At 48.3% G+C, this 21,913-nt stretch overlaps 1 protein-coding gene and 1 pseudogene across 4 annotated transcripts in view; both read right to left on the bottom strand.

Annotated features, from left to right (window-relative positions):
• The window catches only part of EYA2 (EYA transcriptional coactivator and phosphatase 2), a 211,790-nt gene that overhangs the window by 12,446 nt on the left and 177,431 nt on the right, over positions 1–21,913 (bottom strand). For all 4 annotated transcript variants that reach the window (XM_029221778.1, XM_029221777.1, XM_029221776.1 and 1 more), the window contains one exon: positions 5,188–5,246. In XM_029221778.1, coding sequence (XP_029077611.1) covers positions 5,188–5,246 — 59 coding nt within the window. The remainder of the gene's footprint in view (positions 1–5,187; positions 5,247–21,913) is intronic.
• Positions 56–4,752, bottom strand: LOC114894761 (annotated as a pseudogene).

Here is a 21,913-nt window from a genome sequence, read left to right on the forward strand (position 1 = left end):
GTTTGGGGCACCCACGATGTCCCTGAATGTTCGAGGGTGCCGTGGGTATGTGCATTCTGGGGGAAGCAGGATCATAGTTTTTATTAACTTCCCAAACAATGGTGGCATCCTTTGCTCTTGCCTAGTCAGCATCCATTCTCCTTTCTTTTGGTATCAAAGAGCATCTATATTTTTGGGGGGGGGGGCAGCCATTCTGTCCCCTGCATGCAGTGGCCAAGCTGGGGAAAGCCTCCCTCTCTCCCCTTCAGAGTCTGAAGCTGGAAGGCAACTCCAAAAAATAGTTGGCCTTGGTTCATCCAGAGAGAAGCGTCCAGAAGAAATGCCAGTTAGTTTCTGCCACTCTGATCCCCACACCTGCTCTGCTTCACATGCCCCATAAGCCCTGACTGCTGACCTTTTCCTCCTATTCTGTGAGCATCTCTGTATCTTTCTACAGACATTCTCTATGTTGGGGACTCCCCTGGCAGTCCAGTGGTTAAGACTCTGCGCTCCCAATGCAGGGGGCATGGGTTCAATCCCTGGTCCAAGAACTAAGATCCTGCATGCCGCAGGGCGTGGCCAGCAAAAAAAAAAAAAAAGAAATTCCCTATATGGTAATTTTTTTATCTGTTAAGTTAAGCAGAGTAGATTGCTGGTGCTTTGCAGACATAACCCTCCATCAGCATGAAGCGTGGTCTGGGGATGAGTCAGAGTGTCATGTGAGGTTAATGACAGAAGCGGCAGCTGGGAACCAGAAGGGGAAAGCGTGGGCGATCGACCACCTACAGCAGCTAGAGCGTGAGAACGAAAGCCCTAGCTCTCCATGGAACACCATTTTCTTTCCCTCCACTGGAAGCTTGGTACAGGTTTGCAAAACCACAGGCCGTTGCAAGGCAAAACCAGAGCGTGACAAGGGATGTGTGGACCAAAAACTTCAAAAGTGAAAGTCTCTTCGAACAGAAAAAGCCTGGGGGGAGCAGGTCAGCGTGGTATACCACGGCCTCTTGGGGGGTGGGTTCAGCTGACGTTTTTTTCTCTTTGCATTATTTTACTGTTTCTGGATTTTCTGTGATGAGTTTAAGGGTGGAGAAAGATACTGTATTTTTTAAAAAGATGTGATGCACTAGGGATGAAACAACACTAGGAAATTGTATCTTAGGTATCCCCGGTTTAACGCCACTGCTGCAGCAGATAAAAGGGAATTTGGAAAGTGTGAAGCGCTGGGTCATTCTCCCTGTGGGCCACGTTATGTCCTGATGCCCATGTGCCGTCCCTCACCATTCTGTGCCTGGGGCTCAGCCTGACAGCCTGAATATCGAACTGGTGACAAGAAAACCCCTGCAGGATCCACAGAAACGCCTTGAGTGATGCCTCAAACTCAACAGACGATTTCACCACGTGGGCTCCACTGGGGCAGGTGGGCCAGGAGGGCACTGACCCAGGTGATTTAATCCCAAAGGCCTCAAACGTAGACTCTGGCATTCCCCCCCCAGAGCAGGCTGGGTAGACAGTCACAGAGAGATACCAACAGGCTGACAGAAGTTCTTTAGATGTCTTCAAATTTTTGCCCATATGTCCATAAACACACACACACACATCCACCTGGGTCGTTTTTCACAGACATTTGTGTGAGTGTGCGTGTGTATAAAATTGGAAGCAAGTAACTCATAATGTCAGAAAGTGGTGAGTTGGAGATGGTGGGAACAGGGATGATCGTAGTTTCTTCTCTGCTCTTTACTGAATTACTCAAGTTTAAAAGTTGGGGACTTCCCTGGCGGTCCTGTGGTTAGGACTCTGCGCTTTCACTGCCGAGGGCAAGGGTTCAATCCCTGGTTGGGGAACTAAGAACCCGCGTGCCTCGTGGCGTGGCCAAAAAAAAAAAAAAAAAAAAAAACAATACAATAAAAATATAGGTTGTGTGTAATTAACTTGTTTGACCACTAGCTTGACATCGTGGTATTTGACACCATAACTTCTGAGATCTTGAGAAGGTTATTAAAAATAAATTAAAAAGATACATGGAGAATAAGATATGATTGTTCTAATAACTTGTTTGCAATGATAACCTCCTCTTTCCCACGAAAGATGCCAGTGGGTTTATTACACAGACATGTTGCTGCTGCTTTCTTCTCAGTCCCTCCCTTGGGTGGCGGTGACCAGGGGCTAAAGAGGAATAAAATATCCCCAACTAGTAAAAGGGAGCAGACAACATCTAATCGTAGGGGCAGAGAGCCGTTTAGCAAGGACTACTCACTGTGCTGGGCACTTTTCTAGCACATTCTTATCCTGACGAGAAAGGGGCTATGTGACTTTATCCCATCACGGCCCCTCATTTCCAGAAGCCACACTTTAAATTGACGCGTGTTCCTTCCTCTGTACTGTCAAGGTTCCCATCTTGCTAGAGAATGTCTTCTGCTTTTTCTTTTTTAAAGAAATTTTATTTTCCATCAACCTCATTTCCATTTTCTGTTTAAGAGTCTTTGGAAGAACAGCTTCGGACCACTCAGTGGTTGTGCCTCCCCAACCAGTGGCCTGAACTCCGCAGTCTTCGGCAGGGAGCCACCGGCCAGGCACAGAGGGCATCTGTGAGCCTTCAGACTGGTCTGCGACCTCGGGCTGAGTGGCAGTGAACTTGGGAGCTGGAGCATCCATTCACCCCGACGTTGCTCCAGGGTTACATCCTTTTCAGCAGCGGCCTGCTCTTCCTTTTCAGCCTCTTCTGGATCCCTGTAGAAGCAGAGATCAGGCATGACCTCCCCAGGTGCTCAAGGGAGATGGTACCACTCATGCGCAGGACATCCCAGGCCAGCATCCACCGTGTCAGACCCGCTGGGGAAGCTCCCTTGTTGTTGTAGGGACGGCACAGAGGAGAGTCTGCTACACACAGCAACGGTAGGCAGGTTAACACAAGAGGCTCTGGGAGAGGCTGGTGGTCAGCGCTGGAATCAGTAACCACTAGAAGTCGTGGCGCCTGGAAGGCTGCCTGGATCTGGTAAGTGAAGTTTCCAGGAGTGAAACAGCCAGAAATAGAAGTAGCTCCGGCGGCAGCGACAAACTTCAGCACAGCTCACCGGTCAGTCTTCTGGAGGACGTGACACTGACATTGGCTGGGTTTTCAGTGGCAACCATGGCACAAGCTGCCGGCAGAAGCTTCTCCCCTGTTCTCTTCAGACTTACGATGTAGATGCTATCACTTTTCCTTCTGCAGATGGACCGATCCATTTGGAAGTCAAGGTTGGTGTCTCTTAACTGGGTTCCTGCTGCAAAGAATCTGAGGGCATCCTCCTTTTTCACTTGCAGGACATCAAGGACTCCGGCCATTGTGGAAATTTCCCTTTAAGTAATGATGGGAATCTAGAACAATGCCTTATGGACCCCTCCCTGAGTAGTGCAGAAAGGCTAGAGAATTTATTCTTGAAAAAGAACACTGACTCTGTAAACTCAGGATACCTGGGGAGATGCCTGGATGTTCTGCTAAGAGGTAGAGGGCAGGGAAGGGTGTCCGTGAATCCTGCCTCACCCATTTACCAGCTGTGTGAGGTTGGGCAGGTTACTGAACCTCTCTGTGCCTCCCATTCCCCAAGTGTAAAACAATGATGATAAGAGCAACTATTTCCTAGGGTAACTGTGAAGATGCAGTGAGTTAAGTCACATAGAGCAACTGGAACAGGGCATGGTGCAAAGTAAGGGCGTTACCACTGTTGGTTTTCACTGTTAACTGAAAACAAAACAAACCAAAACAAGGGGCATTTGATAGTTGTTGCCTAGCACACAGTAGGTGCTTAATAGATATTTCTTGAATGAACAAATGGGGGATTTGGCTTCTAGTGGGAAAAAAACACCCTTGGACTGTGGATTCTTGAAATGAGGTACCAAACAACTCAGCATGAATCAGGGTTCAGAGGGACATTGCTCTAAATTCCAAGCCAGCCAACTACAGGGGAAACGATAAAAACAGAACACTGGTTACTCACTGCCTTGAAAGGGAGAGTGGTTCCCTGGGATGACTTCATGAAAAGGACACAATTAGCCTTGACCTGGGGTTTATTTACTCCACAAATTAAGCAGTCCTGGCTGGCAGTGGAGCCGTGCTCCTTGCCAGGCCTGACTGCAGAAGGGATTTTCTGAATGGCTAATTAAAATGAAGCAGGCGATGCCCAGCTATCACTTCTAACTGTGCTGGGCTTTGAAAAGACTTGCAGGGCTCAGGAACAGAAACGTTGATTTCTTTTTTTTGAGTAAGTTGGAAGACACACCTAGGCAGCAAACATTAAGTTACCACGAATGGCTCATAGGCAAAACGTTATTTGGTCTCATAATATTTTTGATGGGCCTAGAAGCGTTGAATAGTGATAATTTTGATAAGCACAGCTTAATAACTAGGGTTCCGGTTTTATAATGGGCAGGCTTGGAACATTCCAGCCACATTCTTCTGAAAGCTGTCTCACTTTGAGCAGCTGGGTACCTTATTTCTGGAATTCATGTCCTAGGAGTGTTTTCCCCTAGAAATCAGACATACCACTTACTCACTCAAGAAGTATTTTTTGAGCGTCGACTATATCAGTTTTACATTAAATAACGTATTATGTTAGTGAGTGCAGTCAAACCTTGATAAAAGGTTTACCGGACTCTTCATGGTGGTGATTCTGGGAGACAAGATCAGAGGTGGTGTGTAATATTTTTTACAACGTGCATGCATTACTTTAGTAAAGCAGGGAAAAACCCACAGAGAGCAACATAAGCAGAGTCACAGAGGATCCGCAGGAAGCTCAGCCTCAGTGATTCGGGATGATGCAGAACAGGCTGCAGGGTGGGGGGCAGGGTTGTGTTTTTTTTTTTTTTTTTTTGCGGTACGCGGGCCTTCTCTCACTGCTGTGGCCTCTCCCGCCGCGGAGCACAGGCTCTGGATGTGCAGGCTCAGTGGCCATGGCTCACGGGCCCAGCCGCTCCGCGGCACACGGGATCCCCCCGGACCGGGGCACGAACCCACGTCCCCTGCATCGGCAGGCGGACTCTCAACCACTGCGCCACCAGGGAAGCCCAGGGTTGTGATTTTTGGAGTTCAGAGAAACACCGGTCCCAGCTCGGGCTGAGGGCAGGCCACCTTGCCCTGATAACTAGCCCGTCCCTCCTCTCTGCTTCCTAGTGAAAGGCAAGCTTGATAACCAATCAAAAGGGGCCTTTTTGATTGACTCCCCAAATTCCTACCTTAAATCTTGCCCATTGTCATCGGATGAGACATCGTCCACGTGGATCTGGTCACAGTCCTGTAGAGAATTTGGCAAGAAGAGAAAAAGGGAGAAATGTGACTGGTGAACCTGATGCAGCCTTTAAGAGTTGGTTTCATAAGCTGAGGGGTGAAGGAGCACTGAACTGGGAGTCAGAGTCCCGAATTCTAGTCCAAACTTTGCCACTGAAGGTCAGGTGACCTTGGGCTAAGTCTCATCCTCTTCTGCCTTTGGCTATAAGGGGTGGTGGTGACCGTATAATTTATCATGCAAACCCAGATAATTTTGCAATGTAAAGGGGGCTGCTATCAACGTTATATTAGGAGGACAGGCACAAAATAGGACCTATCTCCCTCTGCCCCCAGGTACACTAGGACCTATGGTTACCATGGCCATACGGTGGAAGCCTTTCACTATTCAAAGTGTTTCCTCTGCTTGGAATGCTCTTCTGCTTTTATCTCCTTAGTGAACCTTGGATTCTTCAAGCATTAGCTTCAGGAGGTACCCCCTGCCCAAGTCCCCCTCTGTGTCCCATGATCTGTGACCATCATTTATCAAGCATTACTACGTGCCAGGCACCATTCCAAGGGTTCGCCATTCAATGGACTCCAATAACATGCTGCTTTCCACCACCCATACATCTCTCAGTTCTCTTTGGAGAAATACCGTAACACATGGGAGTTAAGACAGAGGGGAAGGGATGATGTAGGTGGGCACATGACCCAGGTTCAACCAACCAGAGAGACCCAGGGTCCCTCTGGCCACAGTGATGACTTCAGAGATGAGTGTGTGGCCTCAGCTGGACCAATGAGAACCAGCCCTGGGACTTTTGGGAAAGAGGAGCTCTCCTTTCCCTAAGGCTGCTGGATGGTGAGATGAAGCCTGGGGCTGTTAGAGGAAAGTAGGTCTGGGAGTTGGAGAGAGGGAGGAGGCCCTGATCAGATCACACTGTTTGCTCCTCTGGATCCAGCCACAACTGAGACAAGGCCACCCTGACTACCATGGCAGGCTGAATGATAGCCCCGCAAAACAGCCCTGTCCTAATCTCAGGAAACGTATACAGAAAAAGGAACTTTGCAGATGTGATTAAGTTAAAGATCTTGAGATGGGGAGATTATCCTGGATTTTCCAGGTGGACCCCAAATGTAATTCCAAGAGTCCTTGTAAGTAAGAGGCAGAGGGGTATTTGACGACAGAGAGGAGAAGGGCACTGGAGTGAGGTGCTTTGAAAATGAAGGTGGAGGCCGCAAGCCAAGAAATACAGGCGGCCACCAGAAGCCGAGAATGGCGAAGAAACATATTCTCCCTTCAAAGCCTCCAGAAGAAACCAGCTCTGCCAACATCTTCAGCCCAGTGAAATTGATTTTGGACACTGATCTCCAGAGCTGTGGCGTTTTAAGCCACTAAGTGTGTGGTAATTTGGTACAGCAGCCGGAGGAGGCGAATACACGGACTTTTCCATTTAAGTGAGCGGAGATGGATTTCTGTCATTTTGCAACCAAGAGGCAAGTGATGCAACAGCTCCCAAGGAAGCCTGTGAACTCTGCCTCCATCAGAAGGCCCATTCAGATGATCGGTCCATAAGGCAAAAATCGTGAGCACGCTGTGCCTGCCCCCCGACGGTACTGGTTAGAGCTCAGGCTCTGGAATCGGATCACCTGGGCTTGGATCCTGGATCCAACCACTTGAGCAACTGACTTAACCACCCCAAATCTCAGAGATCAGTTTGGCAAATGGAGATAATAACAGAACCTGCTTCACAAGGTTGACGAGAGGAGAAGGGTCTGGCTACATAAATGTTAGTTTTGATTATTGTGTTAAGATTTGTAAACATCCACGTTTTGGTTTGCAAGACAATTTCAGGGGGCAGAGACTGCTAGAGGGAGATGCACGTGGAACTTTGAGCTTGGCCTCTGAGAGAAAAACTGCTTGTAACATCTCTGGGCCCTTGATGGGAGGAGAGAAGCTGGGGAAAAAAATGGTGTTGTCAACATTTTGAGCACATCTCTTTTTACACGAGGAAGAGGCTTGAGTTTATCTCTGAGAACAAGAGTTTTGCTGGGGGATGATGGGACCACCTTCCCTCCATCACTTTTTAAAGATATACAGGGATAACTTAGTTGTTATGGAGATGCGGGGGTAGAGCAGGTGGGGACAGTGGCATCTGGGGCAGCCTGGGCTGCTCTGTGGGTATCAAGGTTGGAACCTGGAAGAAGGGGTGGTGTGGCCGCTGATCCCTCTCTGGCCCCCCTGAATGAGCTCTGGACTGGAAGGCGGTTTGCTGGATCCTCTGGATTGGAAAGAGGTTTGTTTCCAGAGTCCCTGGCACACTTTGCCCACAGCTCTGTGGCAGTGACAAAGTAGGACTCAGGGTCCTGCTACACGGCACCTCACGTGTCTGTGGGCCTGGCACAGCGCCCAGGCGTGGGCAACGGTGTGCTCTGACAGGTCTGACAGCAGGGAGGTCTACCCAGAGGCTTCCTAGGGGTCAGCCATGGGCAAATGGTAGCCAGAGCAGAGGGCAAAGAACATGGCAGATGCTCAGTGGTGACCCCAACTGAGAAACTCTTTGGGTAGTACTGGAAAAAAACTAGGTGGGGGGCCCTGAGTGACCATGCTTGAGTGAGCGGACATCTGGTTTACACCTAAAGCTTTTCCGCTGTATTCCGTATTTCCTTTCTTTCCATGCACCCAGGATTCTGATGTCTTGGTGCTATAATTGATCCCCCTCCCTGAGAGGGTGTGTCCTTTCCTAAATAGTTGAGCACGATGGGACGCCCCAACTGGAAGAGCCAATAGTCACATTATCTAATACAGCAGAGGTTAGCCGCGTGTGGTTCTTTATAGTTAGATTCAATTAAAATCAAACAGAATAGAAAATTCCGTTCCTTAGGCCTAGTTCAAGTGCTCGATAGCCAAATGGAGCCAACGGCTACCATACTGGATGGTGCACGTTTTCCATCATTGTAGAACATTCTATGGGACAGTGCAGCTCTGGAGGGATAAAGAAACGAGGTTGACAATTTCTCTGCTGTGTTGATAGGTTCAATTAAGGAAGAGCTTGCAAGCTGGCCTGGAGACATATCTCATTTAGCCCCAAGTGTGCTTAAAACATTAAAACATTTTTTGGAACAAGAGCCGTCTCTCTCTCTCCCCCTTTCCTCCGTCCCTTCTCGCTCTTCTTGTTCTCCCTCTCTCTCTGTCTCTAGATTTTCAGCTACTTTGAGAATTTACACGCTCTGGCAACGCAGGGCTTGCATTCGTCTATCCTGAGAATCCTTAGCCTTGGCGCTCCTCTGCAGCCTCTACTGGGTTTCCTCACTTTACCTCACCTGCTTACTTGGCCCCTGTGGGCATCCTAGTTTGAAACCTCTGATCCAGAGCAATCTCATATACATGGAAGGATCCCAGGGCCAGCAATCCTAACAGGTTAATGAAAACTGTATTTAAAAGCCAGTGCTGACTCTGGAGACCCAGGCACCGAGGAAAAATTAATAGCAGATTTCCCCCCAGTCCATTGCTTTGCCTGAAACTGGAAAAACACCTCCCCGTGGTCCCCAGGCCTCCCCTCAAGCTTGAAAGCTGCTCTGGGGGGTCACCAGGGCTCAGGCCTCTGGGCAGGGTTCCCTGTGCTTTCCCTGATATCAGGGGAAAGGTATGTGGGGAGGCTCTGTTTTTCTCATTTGCGAGGGGATTGTCGGGGGTGCTAAAGTGTGACAACAGTAGCGATCACATTTCGGGCTTAATAAAATACCATGACGCTCAGCTAGACACTACCTCATACTCCACCAGCTGACCTGGATTGAGTTACCCGCTGAGCCAGCACCGAGGGGAGTGGGACAAAGCGGAGGACACGAAGATGGGGCTGGGCCCTGGGGGAAGAGGATCATATGCCCCTCAACTGTGCTGCACGGGGGGCAGGCCTCTCAAAGGATGCCAGCCTCTCACGGCCCAGGGTGCTTCTGGCCTCTCTGGAGTCAGAGTGTGACTATCATGGGGGGGGGGGTGTGTCTGAGCGGGACGACCCGCCTAAGACAGAGGATGGGTTCCTGTGGCCTTGGCATTGGTGAGGCGCAGTGGGGCTGAGGAATTGACACTTTCTGACCCAGAGAAACAACTGCAAAGAGTCTCGTGCAAGGATGTCCAGCATCCCAGTGAGAAACTGGAAACCCCTGCAGTTCCCTCGATTGGATCATGGTGGAACGAACTGTGGTATATCCATTCAGGGGATTCCTACCCAGCAGCTCAGAAGAAAGAGGGAGATAGTTATGTTAGCACAGGGAAATGTTTCCAAGACATCCTACAGTGCAAAAAGCAGCAGACGTCCAGTATCACACATGTCGATATTTATAAAAACCAATTAAAGACAAGGTGATATATATAAATGTATCCATATACATAAATGGAAATAGAAAGATCTGGATGCTCACACGTCCAACTGGGAACAGTAATTCCATCTGGGAAGGCACTGGCGTTGGGTTAGTGGTCAAAGGAGGCTTTAACCTTACTGAAATGCTTTCTTTCCTTTCCTTCCTTTCTCCCTCCCTCCCTCCCTGTTTCCTTCCTTCCCTCCTTCCTTCCTTTACAAGGAGAATATGGACATATATCGCTTTTGAAAAATAAAGTATCTCCCTGAGGAGGAGAGGAGAAAGCAGGATCTAACACTGGAGGACAGAGGCCAGCAATATATAGCCTCTGACTGGCTCCCAATATGCCGGGGTGTGTGCTCAGCACTTCACATAGATGAACGGGGATACTACTGTCATTCATCTTACACAGGAGAAAATGAGGTGAGAGAAATACAGGAACAGGTCTGTTATGAGCTGAATTGTGTCCCCTCAAAAGATGTTGCAGTCCTAACCCCAGTACCTGGGAACGTGACCTTATTTGGAAAGAGGGTCTTCACTGATGATCAAGTGAAGATGGGGTCGTGAGGGTGGGTCCTAATCCAGTATGACTGATGTCCTGATACAAAAGGGAAATCTGGACACAGAGACAGATATGCACACAGGGAGAACATCACGTGACCGTGAGGGCAGAGGTGGGGTGATAGGTCTACAAGCCAAGGAATGTCTCGGAGAAGGCAGGAGAGAGGGGCAAGGAGCAGATTCTCCCTCAGAGCCTTCAGAAGGAGCCAACCCTGCCGACATCTTGATCTTGAACTTCTGGTCTCAAGACCTGCAGGACAGGAAGTTTCTGTTGTTTAAGTCACCCAGTCTGGGTACTTGGTTACCCCAGAAAACTTCCGAGGCCATAAAATGAAGGCGAGGAGGAGCCCAGGAGGCTGTGTGCCTCCAGAGCCTGTTCTGGCAAAGATCCATCCATCCCAAGACTAACTTATAAAAATGCCTCCCGTGGGCCCGGAACAGCATCAGAGCATGCTTGGGTCAAGAGAGGGGAGGTTTCGGGACTAACCTGACTCTTGTCCTCAAGGTACTTCTTGTGTCCCCGGAAAAGAGAGGCTCCTCTGCTGCTCCCACCATGGTCCAAGCCATCATTACCTGCCACCTACACCGGAGGGTGGCAAACTATGACCTGGGGGCTAAATCTGGCCTGCCCGCTGTTTGTGTAAATAAAGTTTTATTGGAACACAGCCATGCTCATTCATTTACATACTGTCTAGGGCTGATTTTGTCCTATATCAGGAGAACTGAGTAGTTGAGACAGAGACAGCCTGCGCCGCAGAGCTTAAAATATGTACTCTCTGGCTCCTTACAGAAAAAGTTAACTGAGCCCTGACTCAGACTATTACAGTCACCTCCTCACTCTGCCTGCTTCTACCCTGTCCACCCCGCATCTTGCCAGCCTAGTCTCCATCCAGCAGCCAGAGGGATCCTGCTAAACCTTAAGTCACATCCTGTCCCTCCCCTGCCCAAAACCCCATTAATGGCTCCCACCTCCCTCCAAGTGAAAACACAGTCCTCACCATGACTCGGGCCCCACTCGTCTGCACACACTCCCACTCATCACTCTCCCGCCACCATCTCCCACCCCTCTCTCACTGCACTGCACACACAGCAGCCCCTGCTAGTCCTTCAACGACCCTCATGCTCTTGCCCCAGGGCCTTTGCATTTACTGTTCCTTCTGTTTTGAATGCTTTTCCCTTCTCTTTCCATCTATCAAAAGACTGCGAAGGTTTGTTGATGTCACTGCCTTTGTAAAAACTGCCCCAACTCTACGCCATGTCAGGACAAATGTTTCTGTGCTTCCACACTTCGTGAGGCCTGTAGGGTTAATCTAGGCCTGATATAATGGCCGATTTCTTCTTTCATCTGCTAAACTGGGAAACCCTAAAGGTAGTGCTTTTTTTTTATTTTTTAAATTTAAACTGTTTTATGCAAGGTCAGAGAGTACAGCAGTTAAGAGCACACACTCTGGGATCTGGGTCAAATTCTGACTCTGCTTACCAACAGAATGGACTTGGACAAGGTACTAATCTTCGTGACTCTCAACTTCCTTGTCTGTAATTGAGCTATAGAATGGTACTGCCCACATAGGGTTTTGTAAGGATTGAATAAATCAATACAGGTAAAGCATTTTGAAAAGTCCCTCGCCCACAGAAAATGCCACATACACGTTTGCCTTAATTATCACTAGTATTACTGTTTTGAATTCCATAGGCCCAAACTGAATTGAGTTCACCACCAAAAGAGGTTCATGGATGGTCAGCTCTGCTAATGAAGCAATTTAGAAGCAAAGCAGGACATTGCAGTCTTCAGTCCAAATTCCAAAGACACGTCAGGATGCTACACATGAATGCATCTCAGGAAGCGGGGCGGAAGAGAACTAGGGTAGAGACATTCAGTTTCACACGTCCCTGATGTTGTAGTTGGCCTTCAAATGCCCATCCCTGGGCTCCAGGGCCAGCCCCACTGTTCCCTAGGTATGTGATCTTGGGAAAGTGACTAGACACCTGTGAGTCTTCAGTTTTTTTTGTAATAAACTTTTTTTGGGGGGGGCTGCATCGGGTCTTCATTGCTGCACGCGGGCTTTCTCTAGTTGCAGCGAGCGGGGGCTACTCTTCATTGTGGTGCACGGGCTTCTCTTGTTGCGGAGCACGGGCTCTAGGCGCATGGGCTTCAGTTGTTGTGGTGCATGGGCTCAGTAGTTGTGGTTCGCGGGCTCTAGAGCGCAGGCTCAGGAGTTGTGGTGCATGGGCTTAGTTGCTCCGTGGCATGTGGGATCTTCCCGGACCAGAGATCAAACCCGTGTCCCCTGCACTGGCAGGTGGATTCTTAACCACTGCGCCACCAGGGAAGTCCGTGTAATAAACTTTTAATTTTAGAATAGTTTTAGATTTACAGAAAAATTGTGAATACAGTAGAGTGTTCCTATGTGTCCCACACCCAGTTTCTTTTATTGTTAACATCTTATATTCAAATAGTATATTTGTCACAACTAATAAATATCACTATATTATTATTATTAACTGATGTCAATTCTTTATTCAGTCTTTCTACTGCCATCTTTTTTCTCTTTCAGGATCCCATCTGGGGTACCACATTACATTTTGTCATCTTGTCTCTTTAGGTTCTTCTGGGTTGTGATAGTTTCTCAGACTTTCCTTGGTTTTAGTGACAGTTTAAAGGAGTACTCATCAGGTATTTTGCAGAATGTCTCAACTGGGATTTGTCTGATGTTTTTCTCATGGTTAGACTGGAGTTATGGGTTTTGGTGAGGAAGATCACAGAGGTAAAAGTGCCGCTCTCATCACATCACATCAAGGGTACATACTATCAACATTGTATCACTGTTGATGTTGACCGTGATCACCTGGCTCAGGTAGTGTGCCTCAGGCTTCTCTACTGTAAAGTTACTCTCCCCCCACCTTTCCACAGTACACTCTTTGGAAGGAAGAAACTATGCAAAGCTCACAGTAAAGGGTAGAGTATCTACAAAAATTATTTTGAATTTTTCTGTATGGGAGATTTGTCTGTTCTCCCCCACTTATTTATTCAATCATTTATCTGTGTCAGTATGGACTCATGGGTACTTATTTTATATTTTGGGTTGAATACTATGTTGTTTTTAGTACTCAAAGTGTTCCAGCTCTGGCCACTGGGAACCCTTCCAGTCAGCACTTGTGTCCCTTTGACATACCCCATCATCATGGGTTTTTTTGAGCACTTCTTTAGTTTTTGGTACTATAAGATGCTCCTTGTTTATCATGTAACTTCTCTGTCCCAGCCCTAGAATCAGTCACTTCTCCAAGGAGCCCTGGTTCCTTTCACTGGAAAATGGTGTTTTGAAGCCAAGATCTGGATGCTGGATGTGCTAGTTGCTGCAGGAGTGTCATTGCTTCTGAGCCCTCTTGGGCAACAGACCAAGGTCTCCAGGATTTTTAAAAAATATTTATTTATTTATTTATTTGGTTGTGCCGGGTCTTAGTTGCAGCAGGCAGACTCCTTAGTTGTGGTAGGCTCCTTAGCTGTGGCTCGCGGGCTCCTTAGCTGTGGCCTGCCAGCTCCTTAGTTGCGGCATGCATGTGGGATCTAGTTCCCTGGCCAGGGATCGAACCCAGGCCCCCTGCATTGGGAGCATGGAGTCTTAACCACCGTGCCACCAGGGAAGTCCTGGATTTTTAAAAAATTATGAAATATGGGTAATGCATCCACTTGCAGGTGTGTAATGAGGCATGTGGCTGGCCTAATAAATGATACCGATTATAGTCCAGACCACTCCTTTCACCAGTGTCGAAACTGAAGCTCGGACAGGGCCAAGTGGAACTTACATAAAGGGTCACAGGGCCTGGGTGAAGGTATCTGTGGGATTGCAGGAGCGTCCCATCTTTCATCAGCGATGACAGTGATTTATCCTTTTGTCGTGTGCTCAAAGTCCAGATTTAGTTTCGAGGTCACATTAGTCTCCTGAAATGCATGAGACAGCATCCCACCTTTTCTTTGCTCTGCAGTGTGTGCAGGATTGGATTTATTTATCCTTTCCTTGAATGTTTGGTGGAACTCTTGTTTAAAACAAGCTGGACCTGCTGCCTTTGTTAGAGCTGTACACCTTTAACTACGATTTCAACTTCTCATGGTCACTGGTTTATTTACTTAAAACATTTCCCCTTGGGTTAATTTTGATAATTTACATCTTTCTGAGAAGGGTCAACTTCATCCAGGTTTACAAGTTCATTGGAACAATACTGCTCATGGCATTCTCATAACTAAATAGGTCCCCTGAACCTATGACGATGTCCACGCTTTCATTCGGGTTGTTGGTTACTGATCTCTTCTTCTCCCTCTTTCTTTTCTTGTTCATGCTTGCCAAAGGCTTTCTACCTTAATGATCTTTTCAATGACCAGTTCTTATTAATTTTCCTGGTTTTCTAATAAATGTAATTTAAGGCTGTCTGGATCAGCCTTTGCCTGCGCCCCATAGGTTTTTTTTTTTTTTGCGGTACGCAGGCCTCTCACTGTTGTGACCTCTCCCATTGCAGAGCACAGGCTCCAGACGCGCAGGCTCAGCGGCCATGCCTCACGGGCCCAGCCGCTCCGCGGCATGTGGGATCCTCCCGGACCGGGGCACGAACCCACGCCCCCTGCATCGGCAGGCGGACTCTCAACCACTGCGCCACCAGGGAAGCCCTAAGCACCCCATAGGTTTTGATCCTTAGTATTCTCATCCTTGCTTGTTTCTGAACAGTAAGCCTGGTGACAAATACCCATCAAAATCCGTTCTGATTTATGCTGGTGACAGCCGGGGTTTTCCCAACCTGCTCTGCTGTGGTCTGATCCCATTACTTTTTGTCCTTGGCTGCTTGGAGACACGAATGCAGAAAGGAAATTGTTGACAAATTTGCTTTAGAAAAATGACTCTCATCCAAGCCCAGATGGACTCCCTGCCCACTCCTTCTCCTTCAAGGCAGGTATATTTTAAAAGTGAGAGTGCTTAATGCTGCCTCTAGACTAGTCAGAGAGGGGCCTGCTCCCTGGGAGGGAAACCTGGGCTGTCTTTCTCGTGTTGTTTAAATGTTTAACTTATCTGAAGAGCACTAAACAGGCTGTGGCCTGTGTTGCATTAATGGTCAGTTGGGCAGGACGTCTTGGAGAGCAGCTCAGCGCTGACACGGTGAGATATTATTCTCCCTGACAGCTCCTGCAGAACCGTAAATCAGACGTTCAGCAATCAGGCCCAGGTGTCAGGCAGGCAGCCACGGCCTGCCCAGATTCCAGCCACTTCTGAGTCCCTCCAGCACGATCCTTCCCAAAGCTCTGGCAGCATCTTGAAACGCTCCTGCTCCAGCCCACCCTCCAGCCTGGCCACGCCTGATTCGGGCCAGGGATACCTTCTGTCAAAACCTTTAGGTTGATCTTGTTTCTTATGAAGGACTCTTTTCTTCCATCCACTCTGTGGACCCGTATTCCTTCTCCAATTCACCGTTCATCTCAAAACTGTATCTTTGGGACTTCCCTGGTGGCGCAGCGGTTAAGAATCCACCTGCCAATGCAGGGGACACGGGTTCCATCCCTGGTCTGGGAAGATCCCACATGCCGCGGAGCAACTAAGCCCGTGCGCCACAACTACCGAGGCTGCGCTCTAGGGCCCGCAAGCCACAACTACTGCACCTGCGCGCCTAGAGCCCGTGCTCCACAACAAGAGAAGCCACCGCAATGAGAAGCCCGCACACTGCAACGAAGAGTAGCCCCCGCTCGGGGCAACTAGAGAAAGCCCGCGTACAGCCACTAAGACCCAACGCAGCGAAAAATAAATAAATAATTGTATCTTCCGTGAAAGATAAACGTCCCAGCCTAGAAGTCAGCTTGGCCTGGGATCAGATCTCCATTCTACTCTTACTAGCTCTGTGACCCTTGAAAAATGACCTCCCTGGGCTTCATTCTTCATATGTAAAACAGAGATTAAAAAAAAAAATCTCCCTTTCCATGGTACTTGTGAGATTTCAGTGAGAAAATGCACATGTGATGCTTGGCACAGGGTAAGAGCTCAATACGTGTCAGCCCTGGGCAAGTTAACCTCTCCATGCCTCAGTTTTCCCATCTCTGAAATGGGGATACGTAACAGCATCTACCTCCTGTGACTGTTGGAAAGGTTAAATGAAGGCATGCAGGTGAGCCCTTCGGGCACTGCCTGGCACACAGTGAGCTCTCAGGACATGTCAGCTGTCGCTGTGATTGGGTTTATTATTCTCACCTGTGCCCCCCCACTCGGCTCCAACCTCAGTCCACATCCTTCTTTCTAGAAATGCATTCAGATCCTTTGTTTATTGCTTTGTTCCCCTTGCAGAGGGGAAGAGAAGGTGCCGTAGTTGTTTAGTGTGGTTTAGGTTGCTGTTGCTTGTGACTTTTGTTTTGCATATACGATGTGAAGATGACATGATTCACGGAGGAGTTTTTCATCTTTGTCTTCTTCGTTTACACTGGGAATTTCTCCTCCTCTTGCTGTCAGACCTTGCTCATCTTCCTCCAGGCTTCCTGGCTGCACCAATCCTCCCTGCTCTCCTTTTCCCTTTGAACCCACTGTCTACAGCACTGTAGAGTCTAGATTTCCTGTTGGGAATCTTCTTTCTCAGCCAGATGGCAATCGTTCTCCTGGGGGAGGCAGCACGGCACAGTGGATAAGTGCAAGGGCCCTGGAGCCAGGCTGCCTGGGTCTGAATACTGCCACTGCCAACTGTGTGACTTTGGGCTGTTCGCTTAACCTCTCTGTGCCTCAGTTTCTTCATTTTTAAAATGGGTGTTATGGACTGAGTGTTTGTGTCCTCCCCAAATTCATATGTGGAAGCACAAACACTCAGGTGGCTGTATTTGGAGAGGGGGCCTCTAAGGAAGTAATTAAGGTTATGTGAGGTCATAAAGGTGGTGCCCTGATCTGATAGGATTAGTGTCCTAATAAAAAGAGACAGCAGAGGTGGCTAGCACATGCTTTTTCTCTCCCTTTCTCTCTCCCTCTCCTTGTACACACACTGAGGAAAGGCCATGTGGAGACACAGTGAGAAGGTGGCCTCTACAAGCCGGGAAGAGAGCTCTCACCAGAAACCACATTTGCCAGCCCCTTAATCTGGGACTTCTAGCCTCTAGAATGGTAAGAAAATTAATTTCTGTTGTGTTAAGCCATACAGTCTGTGATGTTTTGTTATGGGAGCCTGAGCAGACTGAGATAACAGGGATAACAATAGTGAAGATTAAACAAGTTAATGCATGTAAACCGCACAAAACAGTGCCTGGTACCTAGTAAGTACTCAGTAAACGTCAGCTGTGATTACTGTTACTATTCTTCTTCTTCTTCTTATTTTTTTTTGCGGTACGCGGGCCTCTCACTGTTGTGGCCTCTCCCGTTGCGGAGCACAGGCTCTGGACGCGCAGGTTCAGCGGCCATGGCTCACGGCCCAGCCGCTCCGCGGCATGTGGGATCTTCCTTGACCGGGGCACGAACCCGTGTCCCCTGCATCGGCAGGCGGACTCTCAACCTCTGCGCCAACCAGGGAAGCCCTACTATTATTATTATTATTACCATCACCATCTTAACTGAAAATGTAGGTCATGTCTTACAAATTTAGGGTTCCAGAGCTTCACTGTCTCATAGAACTTTCTACAATGTGTACAATGAAGTAAATGTTCTGTCTAATATGATAGCCATCAGCCACATGTGGCTAATTACATTAAAATTATTTAAAATTAAATACAATTAAAAATTCAGTGCCTCGGTCACACTAGCCATATTTCAAGTGCTCAATAACCACACGTGGCCAGTGGTTACCGCATTGGACAGTGCAAAATAGAACAGACACCCCTAGGGCTCTAGAGCATTGGCTTTCAAGTGCTTTTGACTGTGACCTTCCGTAAGAGACACATTTTCTATCACACAGAGATTTAAATTACTGAAACGTAACTGATAACACTGAGACAATTTCTCAAACGATATTCACCACTACTATTTGTGATGCACCCTATCATACCCCTTTCAATCAACTTTCCTTTTTAAACATTTAAAACCATACCTTCTAATTATTAGGGAAACGTAAACTACAATGAGGGATCACCTCACACTGGTCAGTGGCCATCATTAAAGAGTCTACAAAAAAACAAATGCTGGAGAGGGTGTGGAGAAAAGGGAGCCCTCCTACGCTGTTGGTGGGAATGTAAATTGGTGCAGCCACGATGGAGAACAGTATGGAGGTTCCTTAAAAAACTAAAAATTGAGTTGCCATATGATCCAGCAATCCCACTCCTGGGCATGTATCGGAGAAAACTCTTAATTTGAAAAGACACATGCACCCCAATGTTCACTGCAGCTCTATTTACAACAGCCAAGACATGGAAGCAACCTAAGTGTCCATCAACAGATGAATGGATAAAGAGGATGTGGCACATGTATACAATGGAATACTACTCAGCCATAAAAAGAATGAAATAATGACATTTGCAGCAACATGGGTGGACCTAGAGGTGATCACACTAAGTGAAGTAAGTCAGACACAGAAAGACAAATGCCGTATGACGTCACTTATACGTGGAATCCAAAGTATGACACAAGTGAACTTACTGACAAAAGAGAAACAGACTCACAGGCATACTGACAGAAAACAAACATGTAGTCACCAAAGGGAAACGGGGGGATAAATTAGGAGTTTGGGATTAACAGATACACACCACTGTATATAAACAACAAGGATTTATGTGTAGCACAGGGAACTGTGTTCGATATCCTGTGATAAACCATAATGGGAAGAATGTGCAAAAATACATACGTATAACTGAGTCACTTCGCTGTACACCAGAAACACAACACTGTGAATCAACTATACTCCAATAAAACAAACAAAAAATAAAACCTCAGTTTCACCCTCAGCAATATCACGTATGAAATCACTGGCAAAATGTGCTAGTCACTCCCCCAAAACACTAAGAAGAGAAAACTGTAAGCTTAACAACAAAAAAAATTTTTTCAAGTAAAAGCAAGTTACATGAAGCCGGCATTGTGCTGTACGCTAGGTGATCCGTAAATACGGTGCAGCTGACTGACTACTCTCAAGGGCTTGGTGCAGCGTTTCTCAACGGGGTGCCCCTGGCGTTTTGCGGGGAATGATTCCTCGTTGTACAAGGCTGTACAAAGTACTGGGTTACGTGGCACCCCTGGCCCCGACTGCTAGGAGCCGACAGTTCTTCCCCTTCGTGTGATAACCCACACTTCCCTCCCATTTCCAAACTCACCCTCCCCCACTTGACGATAATGAGGTTGCAGACATCGAGAGCCTGCGCTCTGAGAACGAGGGAAGACGGGAAAGTGAGGACGGGGCTGTCCCTCGCCTGAATCTGCCCTGCTTTCCCCCCACTCACCTCTTCACGCAGGGGCCACGAGGATGGATGGCATCGCCTCCCCTGCTGCACACTGAGCCCCGAAATCAAACCTAAGAGGACTGTGCTCCCGGGCACCTCCACTCAGCCGGGTCCGGCCTGGCTTTGGCAGTGGCACATGCGCAGTTTAGTGAGCCCGAGGATGCTTTCATGAGCTCCCAAGCGGCAGGTGTGTGAATTTCAATCAAACCTCCCCCCTTGCTCCACAACCCAGCTGACATTTCAGATGAGGATCCTCTGCCCTGGATTTTACTGCAAAAGAAGTAGCTCTCGCACAAAGGCAAGTTGGCCGGGTAATTGTCAATACTTATGCCCAAACTCCAGCAACCTGCTGTCATTTAGGGCCAGGTTGCTCACCACTGTCATAATCTTTGCCCTATCTCTGCATTACATGTATTGTTACTGAATTATGGTAAAATCGGGGATTGGGCAACCTAGTTACCTTTTCTAGCTCATCATACAATAAACATATAATGATTTAAATTAATCAATTTGCCCCTGTACCATGTAAACCCCCCTTGCACAGTCCCAGTGGCACATGCAGCCCTCTGGTGGGGAGGCCCATCTCTTGGGCATGTACCGTGTGCCAGGCTCTCTGCTGACTGCTTCCGTGTATCTCCCATCATCCTGACGACCCTGGAAGTTAGGGGCTTTTCTTCTACCCATTTAACAGATGAGGAAACTGAGGTTCAAAGGAGGTGGAGTGACTTGCACAGGTCACACAGCCAGGAGATGGTGGAGCCAGGACTCAAAGGCAGACTGAACTGACTAGCAGACACTTGCCGTAAACTCTGGACACGCGTCCCTAAAGTCCTGAGATACAGCTGAACTTGGCACCTACTTTGTCTCTGACCAGTCCTCCTCATGGAATCCCTGCCCCATGAGCACTTTCACCTTTCAGTCCGGGAACGATCTAATGCAAACACCTGCTTCCACCATTGCCCCCTTTGGTCTGTTCTCCACCCGGCAGCCAGAGGGAGCCTCTGAACGGTGAGTCAGGTCATGTTGCTCCCCTGCTCTAAATCCTCCAATAGCTTCTGGTCACTGTTAGAATGTTACCCAGAGCCTTATGATGGCCCAGAGGCCCCACGTGATCTGTCTCCCCTCCCCCAAAATGCCCTCCACAGTCCTTCCTGCTCTTTTGCTCTAGCTGCACTGGGCTCTCCTTCCTGTTCCTGGAACTTGCCAACTCTGACCATGCCCCAGGGCCTCTGCACTGCTGTTCTCTCTGTCTGGCACACTCTCTGCCTAGATGCCCACGTGGTCCTCTCCCTTACCTCCTTCAGGTCTCTGCTCCAGTGTCACAGAAGCCTTACCTGGTTTTACCAAGGAAAACAGTCCCTGTGACCATCTCCTCCGGCTCTGCTGGCCTCTCTTTGGAGCACTTTATCTGACATTTTATATTCAATTGTTTATGGTCTGCTTCCCCAACTGGAAGGTCAATGCCTCCAGGGTGGGGGAATCTTGCTGTGTTTTATTTTCGTTTTTTTTGCCACTGAATCCACAGCACTTAGAGCAGGGCCTGGTGAATGATAAACTCTCCATAAATTGCTGTTGCTTGTGGGAGCTGATCTCCTTATTTAGAGATGGCACTGCAGGCTCAGAGCAGAAGGGGATCTAACTTCGTTCCCTAAACCCCATCATCTGACCATCCATGCAGGAGCCAGGCTCCAGCCCCGAAGGACCTCCCTGGGGAGCTCCACCGGGCTGCCCTTCAGATTTTGACGGGGGCTCCCTGCACCAGCAAGCAATATGTTTTCACTTGTGTCTTAACTTCTGCATCGTATAACATGGTTTCAATTCTGCTGAGGTGCCCTCGGGGCTTCTGGCACTGGGGGCATTTTGGAAAAAAATGTAGAGAATAAAAACAAACTGGCTTCCCTGAGTAGCTCCAGCTGGTAATTAAGATCCTTTTCCAAGAGGTGCGACTTTGACTTTGGGGCCAGCGCGGAACAGCAGAGGTTCTGAAGACATGGGCTTGAATACACACCAGTCCAAAAATACCTGGCTCTGAGCCTCAGGTTCAACAAGACGGACAAAGTGCTTACTATGTGTCTACCACTGTCACTGCCTGAGAGCTTCAAACTCGCGTATCTGTCTGTCGATTTGGTATTTCACTGGGGTGTCCCAGACACCTCCGACCTCATGTGCCCACAACAGAAGGATGGATTCTCCCGTCTTCCCTGTGTTGCCCACCACAGAGAACAGCACCATCACCCAGGTCAGGCCAAGCCCAGGAGCCCCTCTGGGCTCCTCTCTCCTCTCATCCCCCACATCCAACCCGTCAGCAAGGCCTCTCAGCTTTCCTGCCATTCTCCCGGAGCCCACGTCTTCTTCCCATCTTGATCCAACCCGTTTTTCATCTTTGGCTTGGAAGTATCTCTTTGCTG

The sequence above is a fragment of the Monodon monoceros genome, unplaced genomic scaffold (assembly GCF_005190385.1).
Source record: "Monodon monoceros isolate NGI ecotype Baffin Bay Population unplaced genomic scaffold, NGI_Narwhal_1 Super_Scaffold_13, whole genome shotgun sequence".
Classification (NCBI taxonomy): Eukaryota; Metazoa; Chordata; class Mammalia; order Artiodactyla; family Monodontidae; genus Monodon; species Monodon monoceros.